Raw genomic sequence first — 14,649 nt, forward strand, 5'->3', positions numbered from 1 at the left:
CTTAAGTAGGGTGCTAAACAATTATTATACTAATTACCCCAAATTTTAAGTATTTTGTATGCACAGGAAGGGTGTAGCACAGAACAGAGTGTTTAATTTAATGAAATGTTGTCACTGAATCTTTTTTAGCTTGCTTTCATCTCTAAAATGCATTAATCATTAAGTAGCATGAGAAAACTTTGTTCTATGACTTACATTTTCCACATTTTAAAATTTTTATTAAAGAAATGCAGTGCCTCTTTTTTTTTTTTTCTCCAAGAGTTCAGAAGGTGAAACGTTTCCTGGATACAGATTTAAAAGCAGTGGTATCATGGCAAAAATTAAGACTGGGTTCTAAAAAATGTTATATTGAAAGCACATTTCACTCCAACAATCCTTTCTCCAAATAAAAGCTTTTATTTTCTATACTGAATTGGAAGTAATTTTCAAGCACACTATCTTAAGAGCAGTACTAAAGTCACTTGTTTTTATTGCTGTGCTCAAGGACATGAAAAAAGTTGAGTGTAGGTGTTCAAATTGATTTAGCCTATTTGCATCAGACACAATTTTAGAATGAAAGAAGTTAAGAGGATTAGATGACTACGGTGCATCACTGATGATTTCAAAATAAGGCTTTGGCCATGGGTACGGCCAGAAGTGCCAACACATCTATACGCAACTACTTCTCCTTTCTGCCAGCTATGATCTAGCTCTGAGCTGCACTGCTGATGGGTCTTTCTGGGTGTGTTGGGTTTTCTCTGCTTTGAAGAAATAAAAGGTATTATTAACAGAATAAATGAAATATCTTATCTTCCTTTTCGGATCACCAAGAAGCACTTGTAGAGACCACTCCTTGTTTCTAAAATAGTGATTCTCAAAGACAGGGCTGAAGTTCTAGTGTCAGTTCACTGCTCAACCACCTGGCGTGGGGCTTCATGTTGAGTCTCCCATTCTGCCAGTGTGGCCGTGGCTGGAAGTCCTAAGGCCACCGCTACAGAACACCCTTCTCCTCCTCACAAACAGGGTGATGCCCCCAGACAGAGCTCACTGGAAGAAGTAGGTAAGCCAGGACAGGAAAGAAAAAAAGGATTCTGAAAAACATGGCACAAGAACTGCACGACTGAACTGCTGACTTCCTACTGTATCACACTGACTGCAACTCTGAAATTTATACAAACACGTCTTTTAAAGGGATACTTAACTTTAAGCATCTAAGTGTATCGTTGGAATTCATACAGATATTTAGACGACATTAAAAGTGCATTAACATGTCATTTTATGTCACCAGTATTGTTTGAATGACTAGAAACCTCTTCTATTAAAAAAAAAAAAAAACAACAAATCCACCACATAATTTTTCTTTCTATCTCATGTTATTTTAGCTGGAGTACATAATGCTTGCAAATAACAGCCTCACATCCCAAATTTCTGAAATGCTGTAAGCTCACTACAGCCAAGTCAGTTAAGCTAACTCGGTGTGGGAGGCAGGGGGCTCAGCACCCCTGGAATTCAGTAAAGCTTCAGATTTTTAGTAGTATCTGCCGTCTTCTGCTTTGTTTTCAAATGAGCTGAAAGCACAAACTGTAATTGTTTTTTGTACTACACATGGAGGGAAAGTATCTACCCTACAGCAGATAATGACATTATTTTAGATTACCGAGCTTTCCTACCAGCCCTGTGCCCTCTGTTGTGATAGTGAACTAATTACCTCAGCTCACAGAGAGGGAAGTGGTGAGAACAGCAAGCTGAGAGCATGATAGATCCGGCTTTTCCTGTGGTTACCTGAGTTGTTTCTTGGCTATTACCTACTCCTCTACAGATAAATGCATATGTATTCCTACACAGAATATATTCTATTAAAAAGTTTACAAATTATTAACTGTGAAGTCTCTTTAGAGAGTTATTATTCATATTTCAATACTTCACATTTCAAATTTTTCTTTAATATTAATAGATTCAGACACAGTCTTGTATTTGTTTTAAACAGGAAAGTCTCCAGTCTGCACATTTGGGGGTTACACACAAATTTGCAAATAAGAAGAAACACACTATTGCAATGAATAAAGAAGAAATAATTTTGAACGTTGTTACTCCTAGGGCAGCTGAGAAGAAAGGTCTCAGTATTTATCAGGATGTAGATTTTGAGATCTGGTTCTTAGTAGCTCTGAAAATAGAACAATACATGAACTGAGCACAAGCGACTGCTAATAAGAGAGCAAGATGCATTAATAAATATATAAGAACCATTTAAAAGAAATGATGCAGGGCTGTTTAAACAATGTAGCGATATAGAAATTCTAAACCCAAAGACAAAAACTATAAGAAAAAAAGCTTAAAAAACCCCACACAATCAAATCTTTTCCTAGCGTAGATATAATAGCTGCCTTCAGTGACAGCCTTCAGCAAAGTTATGAGAATAGGAAAATGTGTACAGAAACCAAAAACTTACTTTCAAAAAGATGATGGGGGGAAAAAAGTCTTATTCCACAAACAGGCTATACATTAGTCAATTACTTTCTGAGCACTGTAGTGAATTTCAAAGGGGGCAGAAAACAGGACTCCTAAAAACAAAGTGATGAGATTTGTCTGGGCTGATGCAGTCAGGTATGATTTAGAAATACAATACCAAGGACTGCACCTTCCTCTGGATAGTATCTTTTAAATGATGCATTTGTATTATAATTTTAACAATTTTGGACTTCATTTTTGACTGGGTATTTATTGCAGGACAGCTTGAATACATGGGTTACCACAGAGATTAACATAAAGATGAGCTCACTAAAAGCCTTTTGCTGGGACAATTCTCTGTTGGATGGAAAGCTTGCAGGTCCCAGCATGTGTTCTCTCTGATGCAAAGATAAGCTGTTTTTTCACTCAGGAATTTAAAAAAATCATTTCAGTTCCTTCTTTAAATGTGATTTATTTATTCTTTTTCCCCATGCTTTTTATGTGAAAGATGCTGAAGACAATTACATATCTATATATATCTGTATCTCTCTATATATGTATTAATGGACGTGTGTGTACGTACACACACTTTGCATTCATATGCTTTTAGGCTCCTTTGCATAAAAATAACAGCATTAAAAAAATTATTCTCTACTTACTGCTAATTTTAACACTGTGGATATGATGCATATTTAATTTTATTTCATTTCAAACGGGCAGGATGGTTAATTACAAAAGCAACAAGACACTTGTGCGATATCTTCTGTATTCCCAGTGATTATGGCAGGATATTGTATGAAGATAATGCATCAGGCTAATGTAGCTTATCGTGCTACCCGTTGTTTTTATGATCTTACTTTTCATGGACCTTTCTTCTAATCACCAATGCTATAAAGACGTGTTCGCAACTGCTAGCAACTCCAAAGGGTACTTCCATATTTGACACCTCTCAGTTTCCAGCCTGTGAACTGAAGTTCCTGGGTAAAATCTAAGTATCTACAGTTGATGGAAACTACCACCACTTCGTTGCATCTGCTGCCTTTAATGAAGCTCAGATAATCTAAACCAGCTAAGCAGCCTATTGCTGCATCTATCTAATCCTTGCATGATCACTTCTTTTACTTCTACCACGAACACACCGTCCAGTATCTTTGACAGCAGTACAGGAGCTATCAACACAAGAAACTAAAACATTACTCGAAGTGGACATAAATCAACTGTTAACAGGTAGCACTGCCCTGCTCACCTGTCATGTGAAAATTTTAGTTGCTGGGTTTGTTGTTCGTGAGCATTAATCAGTAGTTTCTTCAGTAGTTCACACTGTTGGTTCAAGTGTAAATCACGGATTTCTTGCTCTTCGGCACTGTGCGTATTGATCATCTCAGACCACTCTTTAGTGTGCTGTGCCACAATCTCTTTGACCTGTAGAGAAGTAACAGCAGCATTCGCAGAGGTTCTCAGCTACACTAGGAGATGAACTATTACTGCCGCTGAAGATGATGTAAAGACAATCATTAAAAAGATTACAAAGAATGCAGCTAAATTGTGAAAAATGAAGTTATGCAAATGAAGTTGCTTCACAGAGTAATCAAACTACTGAGGACACTATAGTGTATTACAAAACCAGATGTAAAACAACCCCTACTATTAGGACTCTATTATCTCAAGTGCCCTGAATCAACTGGCTGCATTTGTGCTCTTGACTGTGCTACTGTTATTTTAAAACCTTCTCTAACACTGAGTTCATATATAAAATGGTTTCACATTCTTGGCTGCCAAGAAAAAAGTCTATATCAAAAGTACTGAAATTAACAATGGAAAAATCTAGCAAGTGAGATTTCTCTGAGGACTTAAATTACGGTCTTTGATTTTGTAGAGACAGTTTTACGAACACAGTCAGTTTACACAGAAATCCTGTGTTTAATAAAGCCTGAATCTGAAGATGGGCTATGTATCTTTGTTTTGTACTCATTAAGTCAGCAGGGAATCTGACAAGAATTCTTCTCTTGCTTATCTCCCAAGACTCCCAAGAATAATGAGATTAAAGTTTTGGAAAGTTCCCAAGGAAAGTATGAAGAAGTCTAAATCACCAGAGTTGTTATTATAAGAATATATTGCACTCAATAATTTAGAAGAGAAGCTAACAGAAACATATATTTTATTATCCTTCAATAACTATCTTTGGATATTTTGACAAGCTATCCTACCTTTTAAAATGGTATACAAAATATGCCTCGCAATAAATCTATTTTCAGGTAGTCATTTCAGCTGCTACTTTGGTAACTAACAGCGGGTACAGCTCCTCATAAACCAAGTTTTTCTCTAGGAGTGGGAGAGTCATTTCAGGTAGAGCAAGATACAAACTGATGAGAAGGATTTGCCAAACACCAGTTACAAGACCTGAAATACCCAATTTGACTCAGATTCAAATGACCCTAGAACTCAAGACCATTAAATCATCTGAAATCCAATTTTGCTGCAGATCTATGATACACTTCAAAGTTCAGATGTAGTAAATTCAGTGTACATCCCTTCTTTTCTCCAATTTATTAGCGCCATAGTTAAAATGACTATTTCATTTGCACTGGGCTGTGCTCTCGTCCTACTTTCCACTATTAAGGTAGCATTGCTTATCCAAAAGGATAGGAAAAATAACCATTAGCTAAATTCTCTCTTTCCTGTTCTACAGACTGTGTTTGCAACCCTGTCCTTTCATCTGCTCCTACACTGGGCCTAAGAGACTAATTAAAATCTCAATAAGGAACTTTCTTTTGCGCAGCATCTATGCAAGATGTTTGTTTAGTCACTAAGTTCAAGCAGGAATAATCTTTGAAGTAATCTTTCCTTTTTTTTTTTTTTTGCTTTTCATCCTCTGCCTACTTGATATTGGGACCTACTTTTCTAATGCAGGGGAGTAATTTTCATCTGCTAGGTTAATTGTGTGTGAAGTACGTATTGGGCCATTCGGATCTAATTTAAGTATTTAATGCCAAACTTGGGCTGGATGTTTCCTCACGACAAGAAAACTTTTGTAGATGAAAAGGTCTCTTTGGTGCTAAAAGTGTACATGCACATTGTGACACTGGAGAACATGAGCTATAATTAAAGTTGAATTATGGTACAAACTGGTATCAAAATTAGTGGGCCAAATGCTGAGAAATGCTGAACAACTGTTAATTAATCAAACTCCCACTATATCAGTGTAATGCATTCAGCATCTCAGAATTTAATCTAATTTAATTGCACCAACCTTCACCTAAGAGAAAAGTTAATTTCCCTGTGGTTTTGAGCACTGTTTTCCAACATGTTGCTTGTAAACCTTTGAATGATCTCCAGGAATAATTCGAGGGGCCACACACAGCAATTGAAACAAAAGAAGTCTGTGAGAATTCTAAAATTGGTACCTAATCTGGATAATTTTGATGGAACCAGTAAGATATTGAAAAATCAGTGAATTAGAGAAAAACCACAGAGGTAGATGACTTGCAGAGGAGTTCTTTAGGAATTATCCAGCACACAGAGGTTTGGCATTTCAAAGTAGCTTACATTCAAGTCTCCTTTGAAAATTTCATCCTAAAACCTGACACCAATCTGTTTTCCAGGTATGGATTAAATGGAAGGGAACCAGTTTGAAAGCAGGATTTTAAAAGGAAAAGAGCTCAGAAACTGCATACATTTGTGGGAAGGGAAAACATGAGTCACATTTATTGGATTTGGAAGATGAATGAATACTTGGATGTCCCTTGTGTACAAATCACAGCTCTTAACTCGAGACTGTGAATGACACAGGTGAGAAGCAGAGATCACAGCAAAGAATTTTCTACACAATATAAGCTCCAGAACTAATTTGAAGTTATGTCTGGATGATAGGGAGCTAGTGCTCCTCCGACTTTATTTCACTAAGAAATGAATGAATTTTTTTTTTTTTGTCAACAAATTTGCTTAAATTTAAGGAGACTATTCAAATTTAAGGAGACTATTCCGGACTTTTCATAGGAGAAGGAGATAGGGAGATAAGACTGTTTTATTCCTGGGCATTTTCCTACGTATTTGGCTGAGCAGTCAGCAAGAAGAAAGAAATCTTGCTTAGAAAAGCAAGATATTCTCCATATGAAATAATAATACCAGCTAATAAAATGAGGGCAAGAAAAGATGGAAATGACCTTATTCTCATCTCAAAGATGTAGCCGTTTCTGTTTGTATTTTCTGTATTTGTCTGATTCTTTTCACAGGTTTCAACTTTTACAATAACTCTCCTGGACTGCGGTCAGTCTCCTGCACTCTTCTCCTTCCAGATCATTTTGTATTTGACGTGTCTTCTAGTGCGCCTGCCACTCTATAGCTTGGATACCTTTCAGAAACTCAAAAGCACATCAGCAGGTGGTGGATAAAACTTTCAAAGGAAATCTGAAGTTGGTGAGCATAGTAGTGGTGTAGAAATTTAGAGGAAGCAGCTCTAAGCAGCTCAGCGTGAACCACTAATCACAGCTTGAGAACAGTTTTTTCAAATGAACTGAGGTTGAGTTTCAGAGCACTTTTATTCTCCAGCACCTTGGATAAAACAATGCAACTAAGCAATGGAGAAAAAAAAAATACTAGAAATAAGGCACTTGGCTCAAGAGCAACTTGGACTCCCTCCCTAAGCGCCAGACTAGGAAGTGTTGTCCATGGTGACAATGAGGGGAAAATGAAAAAGAAACTTCATTACATATATATTTTGAGAAAGTATTTAGCATCCAAATTTCACACAGAATATGTTCATTTCTTTGTTTAGCTAGAACTGACACAAATGACCAGTTTAATATCATAAGGCATGAACATGGCACTTTCTTCAGCAATTCTAAAAGGGCAGGAAATTGACATAGCTTTTTAAAATTTAAGAAACACTTTTAGACACTCAATTACTCCCATTCTTTTCAACGTTATTGTTGCTGAAAATCATTCATATGCTTCCAAGAAAATTAACTACCGCTTGGATCTCAGACTCTCCCTTTCAGATTTTGCATGTGTTAAAATTGGCTGTTTGCTTACCTTAGATTTGTGATCTGATGTTAGTGTTTGAATTTTAATTTCCATTTCTTTCTTCAGTTCGAGACAATTACTTCCTCTAAAAAAAAGGAAAATTGCAAATGTGTGCCACAAGTTAAACATCCTCCCATTCAGTCAGCTCTTACTAATTAAAATGTTAATCAAAGTTGAAGTGCTGCAGTGTATTGGAATGAAATTATTTCTTCTGGCAATGTACTCACAACTTACAAAATATTGTTGGATTAATGATCATTCAATTCAAACACCACATGATTAATTCTAGATTGGCCCAGCAATTATTCTGTTGCTGCGGATATATCAAGCATCTCCATTTATGGTACTTGGTTCCTTTTCCAGGCTTAAAATACCTTGCCAAGAGAAACCAGTTTCTGCCTGAAAACTTACAGGCATACTCATTGCCTTGCTGGGATTTTATCCTCTGTTTTAAAAGTAATTTTTGCTCCTCATTTATTTATTTTAGTTTGAGGCAGAGAAAAGGAAGTAATTTGAATAACTATCTCACAGGACAATCTGGGTGTAATAAATTTGAATGCCTATTGAAAGCCTAAGTGCCCCTCTGTGAGAAAACAGAAGTGAATGGGTTGCAAAGAAAGGGGCTTCATTACCCTTGCAGACCACACCAACCCATGCGGATGAAACCAAGCCATTAGATAACTTCTATGACTTGGAAAACAACAAATCCTGAAGACAGCCCTTCACTCCTGCAAATAAGCTGAATAAAGCATGGCGTTTATGTCAAGTTAATGGGGTTGAATGTAAGTTGCAAAGCTTGTCTAATGCAGGAGGAGCGTGCGATTCTAAGGAAGAGGCTGGTAAAACGCCTGTAGAGGTCCCAAACTGAAGCTCCCCTGACGTTCCTGTGGATTAGGAGATGGATGACTTCTACCTCTCACCCATGGAATTTCCTTCGCAAAACCAAATTACTTGGGCCACAAACTGGGTGGAATGGATGTACAGAAAAAAAACATTCCATTGCAGCTGCAAGAGGAATGTCAATTACTGTCTCACTTAAGTCAATAAATTTTTGAAGGCTGACAAGCTTTATCTTTACCAATTTTCTTGTTCTGTTTTTTTTGCAGTGAAGTGTTTTTACAACTGAATACAAATTCACATATTGGAAGTCTCTGGTTTTTTTGTCTGGAATAATACAATATATTATATTGAGAGGAATCTATTTTAACATCACTGTAATATTTCAGTGTCAGATCATCCACGGATGTAAAATGGTGTAACTTCACTGAGTGGATGGAGCCACACTCATTTTATCATCTGAAGCTGGCCCTAATAAGAATGGTTATTGCTTGACTGCAGTAACATTAATCCATGTTTGCTCTAGAAAAGGAGATTTATGAAACTCTTAACAAGTTTAAATCCTACTTTAATAGCAAATTACTGCTAAACTTATGGAAATTAGCAGAAAATTTTATCATCAAACAGTATCAGGAAAGCCCTTACTGAAAATAGTAGTGTGATGTGCCTTCACCAGAAGAACTAGTCGTCTATTTCCTAGTCATATGGAAGAGATTTTTGTAGAGATTTCTAACACTTATTTGACACTTTGGAAGTAATATAAAGGCATTTAGAGACAGGTTCTGACCACTACTACCTGTGCATGAAAACAAAACAAAACCCAAACAAAGGAAAAAACAGCTGGAAAGAAAGTGGTTTTGATTATGCATGTGAGTAGCTGTGATCAGATTCTGGCTAGAATTCATATGATTTCTCACACAATATGAAAGAGACTGATTCTTAGGCGAATCAAACATATTTTATCCCAAATTAGTCTAATCGCTTCAATCACTGGACTTTTCAGAATCCCAGATACCAAAATCACCAGCTGATCCCTTCTCTGGAAATGAAGCTTTCATTATATCTCAAAGCAACTTCCACCCAATAACGAGTATTGTCCCCAGCTGCAGTGGCATAGGCCATGGTTAAAGCACAGTTGGGAAGAAATGCCCAACCCAATGCCACATGTACATGCTCACACACACACATACATGTGAATTTTTGGAGCGTCCCGATAAATCAGAAGGATCTTTACATTTCAGAGTGGGAACGCGAGCACACGTATCCCTATAAGTCTCTCTGAGATTTGCAAGCATTTGAAGTGTACAACAGAAACAACACACGGAGCAAAATCCTGTCCATCTGTCAGTGAATTAGCATGTGATTAAAAAATTCTGCTTTGCTGAACAATATGCAGTTGACATTTGTCACACCATGTGGCAGAAATGGACCACAAAAAACTGCACAATAGAATCAGAAGAGAAAGTCTTCCATACGCCTATCAAAAAGCTTTTTTTCAGGAAGTATCTGACAATTTCAATATGAATGTCTTGAAACCACATTTTATACGTTATTTTACAAATTTTATTGCTTGTAAACGTCCCAAAATTATAGCCAAGAAAATGGAAGATGTCTTGTACTCACCGAACCCAGGACCCCTTATTCATCAGATCATTTCAGTTCAATAAAGGCTTTAAGTCTCAACCAATATGCTCACTTTCAAGCATGTCCTTAAATATACTGCACAGCTGGGGTGAAGAGAAGCGTGTGCACAGGTACCTTGCTGAAAGGGCTTTCAGGACTGCATACACAATGACCCTGAAGGAAGCCCTTAACACACTTTGATATAGAGTTGAAAAGTGTTTTCACAGAAAGTCTGTGCTGATACTGGATTTGATTTGGCTGTTAATGAGATACCAATAGTTATTCTTTTGGCACTGAAGAGCCATCAGATGAGTGAGAGCTCTGGAGTCCATGGAAAGCACAGAGTCCTGGCAAGGAACAATGTATGGTTGCCTACTGGATCTGCATCTGGAGTTGTCATTTCCAACCTTTCAAATTTTTAAAAAACTTTTAATGATAATTTAAAACTATCATAAATGCTTTGTCATCCATGAAAGAAGTGTTAAAGAACTAAGACAAGACACTGCATGTAGCCAATGAAGTGATCTCAAACTGGGAATCAAATTATCAACTACTTTTATACTTCTCCCACTTGGGGTTTCTCTGGCAAGCACTGTTACCCAGCGCTTTCCACTATTGACTGCACAGAGACAGCCATTACCACCTTTAACTTTCTGACACACCTTTATTTGCTGTTCTGCTCGGACAGAGGTACCGACAGCTTCTCAGGCCAACAGGAATACTGATTCCTGACTCTTCTTGATACAAGACTCTTAAATACCAGAGCATGGGGAAGCCTTTCTCCCCACACGATAATTATGGTGCAGTGCCCAGGGCTTAGTTCACCACCACTGTAGTAAATACACCCTGACTATTATGATAAATCCAGCTATACTGTTATATTTGATAGAAATAGGTGTTATATTCAATGGAAATTGAATCAAAGCCACATTAAATTAATTAGTCCTATAGCTGTTCTCTCTGTGTTTGGAGAAGTAGCTACTTGAATTAGAAGTATTTGGGTGCTTAGAGTTCTTCTTTCTTGTACAAAAAAAAAAACCCCAATGTGAGCTTTTTAAAGAGTTTGTGATCTTTTAATAATTTAGTGAGGAGAATTCTCCTTACCTTGTTTAATTCTGACAGTTCTATTTCTGTTTCAAGTTTATAACATGTACACTTGAAACCGCTGCCACTCCAAATAAAAAGTATTTGTGGAAGAATCTCCAAAAAGGCGTCTATGTTCAGTATGTGGTGAGTGAGTTGGTTGCCAGTTGTTGTTGCCAGATGACAACAATATGAAATTAAGGCTGACTATTAGCATAGCTTGATATAGATCTAAATAGAGTAATTCCTGCTTTAGTATTATAGAATAAACAGCTGTCTCAATGAAAGTCATAGGGTGAAAGGTGGAGAGAAGAAACTGCTGCCAGATTATAGGACAGCAGCAAGGCAACTACAGGCCCTGCTACATAATTCCAAATGGGACTGTAAGACAGACATTTTATTAAAGTCACCAGTATCTTCTGGGAACTTTTCTGGGACAATTAAGAGATCCACACATGCAATGTCCCAGGCCATCAGCTAGTGTGAAGCAAAACAGCTTCACTCAAGTCAAAGGAGTAATACTGATTTATCCCAGCTGAGGATATGAAGGTTTATTTGTTAAAAAGAAACTTCAACTTGACAGCACAGCAAAACTCTATTATTCTAAAATGTTCAGGATTTAGACGCCAGCTTTTTCCCCCAAATCAAAACATCGCTACTTTTTGGTCACTAGAGCTATTGAGGACCTTAGTCTGCCCTCACTGAACACAACAGGGACATTCCCTGGGGAATGAAGTGAGACCAGATCAGAGCACAGAAATAAAAGCTTGAGGCAACTCCTTCACGTTTTATTAAAACTCTTGACACTAGAAGACTAGAGAAAGGCAAAGTGAGTACAACATTTATGGCTAGAGCCTTCAAGCAGCTTTTGATGTATGATGCTGGTTCAAGCCGCAATTCATTCATCTGAATGACCTTTTTATGAAAGTTTTATTCCAGACCCCAAAAGCATAAAATGTATTTTAAGTCTAAAACAAAATTTAAAATAATATCTTACCCCTTCTTCTTGATTGCCTTCTCTAACATTTTCTCGTATGATACCTTTTCTTTATCATACTGTGCCACTATTTTGTCAATTTGTGTGCAGTGCAACTTCTGCATAGCGCTGTGCTCCTGGAAAACAGTAGGACCTTACAATTAGGTTGCTGGATTTTTAATGTTTAGTTTTCTTGCAGAGTAAAATTATCAGTGTACAAACAGATAACTTTGACAATGGAACTTCATCTGGCTTAACCATCTGATATTAAAGATTCCAGATATTCTACCACAAGCCCTAAAACATTTCTTCTTGTTTTGAAAAACAAAAATCTGTAGTGGACCTTAAAATACCGTATACCTTAAAACAAAAGAATGATTGGAAAAAACTTCAGCTTTTTGAATAAGTGCCCACTGAAGTGCAATGTAAAAATCAGATTTACAAGCTCAGATCATATCATTCAAAGTTTCTGAATGCCGAGGAGAATAAAAATCAACCCAGCCCCACCTTCCTCTACATATCTCATACTGAATACAGTGCTAGCCCCTTGGTCACTGCAAACCAAATAGCTCCAAACCCAAACATTAGGTAAAAATCAAATCATTAACAACTGCCTTTCTGTAGATCTGAGCCTGTGATCCCCAATTACAGCAGTAATCTTATCATTAAGTAATTCTACCTTGTTGCAGAGCACCTCCCTTTGCAAGCGACAGTAAGCTGCGCAATACAACTTTCAATTACACATACAGACTGCAAATTACCATTCCCCCCCGATTTCCCCCTCCAACAACGCAGCACATGCTGACGAACTGGACATACGGGGCTACCTGTGGAGTATTGCACATCAATGCTAGCCCATTGTCACTACTATAGTTATTGGTGAAGTGGTCGAGGAGTTTATCTATGGAAAGGGATGAAAAATTTGTTCCTATGATGAAAAGATGAACGACTAATGCATGTTACACTTTCGGGTTTAGCATACTGACAGTTCCTTTCCATTACAAGACTACCAGAAACAACACACTTCACTTAGTGCTTACATATAGACTTCATTATTGAACTTGACTTCATATTCTCCTTTATCAGAACAGCTGCTCATAATGATGCATATATTTAACTACCATGGAGAGCACTAAATATTGAATTTACATAACAATAGAAAAACTTGTTTGTTAATTTACGTTATTTGATTAATATCCAATTGCTCCACACTTTACCTAATTGTGACAAAAAGCCTTGCATTAATTAATATGGCCTCTTCCAGGACTTTATTTTGTTTTACAGTTCGTTTTGCATTTATTCTACCCTTGCTATTCTACTGCTTTTTGTTATAATTTTCTATACACCTGGGTTTGCCTTATCACTGTTTCTTCCTCTAAAAATACTAATTAAAGACTTTTACATTCACTTTTACCAAAAGATTAATACAAATGTTGTGAGGCTTTTAAAAATCTAGCCCTGGGCTGTACCCAAGCACTCCAACATCTGCCAAGCACTTCCCCGGGGAACATGTACAGCTTCCAAATTTTGTATTTAGAGGGGGAACCAAATTCTCTATTCTATAGAGGATTTAAAGGGAAACAAATAGACTCCACCAACACTAAAACATGCCAGCTTCACCAGGGAATATTTACACTGACTAATCAGGTAGGAAAAAACATGGACAGTGAAAAGAATGACATCAGCTTGACAGCACCGGCCAGCCCCAGGTGAAGTGACTAAGAGCATCTCTCAAACCACCCACTCTCCTCTAGATGAACAGAACAATGCAATTCTTGCTATAAACAACTAAGCACAAGCATTGCAAAGCAGGAGACATCTGCCCACTCACGTGACGCTCCTCCATAATCTGGGAGGGCACATCAGCTAGAATCCCTGCTTTTCCCTCAGGACAACCATGATTTAAGCCTTATCTCTTTATCACATGCCTTTATAGCCCTGTGATGTCACCCCAGATCATTTATCTAAACAGTACTCAAGGTGTAACTTGATAAAAAAAAAATGCATTTTCCATAATGCATTTTCCAAGGCCAACTTGAGATGAAAAAGAATTGGACTTTACTTTCCTTAAACAACATGAAAAATTCCCTTCTGTTTACTTATTCTTCCAGTTCTCTGCAGTTTCTATGGTTAAATGAGAGACAACTTATTTCTGGAACTTGTAAGTTCAGTCTGCTTAATACACAGGTTTCCTCAACCTGATAACAGGTAACTAACCATATAGCTCTCCTGCTCCATCCCGGCTGATAAAATGCATTAAAACCAGTGATGAGTACACCAAGCACCTCCCTAAGATCACCTGGGAGGCAATATGGCCACACTTTCCTGCTCAGCCTCTCCTCTCCAAATTCAAGAACGTGCCCATCCTGGAGCCTTTAGTAAGGCACACTCTAGACAGGCACTTTCTTGTTAGCACAGACTCGCACTCTGTACTTAGGACCAGCAGGACACAGGCTGGCTCAGACCTAAAATAGCTGTGCTTGAATTAATGCTGAAAGCCCTTCTGAGTGCACAGCATTTTCAGATTGTGGCTGGCAATTTTTTCCTCAGATTAGAAGCAGCAAGTACAAGCCTGAACAGATGGATCAATTTTTTAACATTAGCAAGCACAATCTTGGCTAAGATATCCTTACACTGCTGTGGGTCACATGTATCAGGGATATATATCATTGGTATGGCTG

General features: G+C 37.5%; 1 protein-coding gene across 4 annotated transcripts in view; it reads right to left on the minus strand.

Annotated features, from left to right (window-relative positions):
- PLCB4 (phospholipase C beta 4) overlaps positions 1-14,649 on the minus strand; it is a 188,789-nt gene that overhangs the window by 9,500 nt on the left and 164,640 nt on the right. For all 4 annotated transcript variants that reach the window (XM_065630534.1, XM_065630533.1, XM_065630531.1 and 1 more), the window contains 3 exons: positions 11,990-12,105; positions 7,459-7,534; positions 3,674-3,849 (listed from right to left, as the gene is read on the minus strand). In XM_065630534.1, coding sequence (XP_065486606.1) covers positions 3,674-3,849; positions 7,459-7,534; positions 11,990-12,105 — 368 coding nt within the window. The remainder of the gene's footprint in view (positions 1-3,673; positions 3,850-7,458; positions 7,535-11,989; positions 12,106-14,649) is intronic.

Source organism: Caloenas nicobarica, chromosome 3 (genome assembly GCF_036013445.1).
Source record: "Caloenas nicobarica isolate bCalNic1 chromosome 3, bCalNic1.hap1, whole genome shotgun sequence".
Classification (NCBI taxonomy): Eukaryota; Metazoa; Chordata; class Aves; order Columbiformes; family Columbidae; genus Caloenas; species Caloenas nicobarica.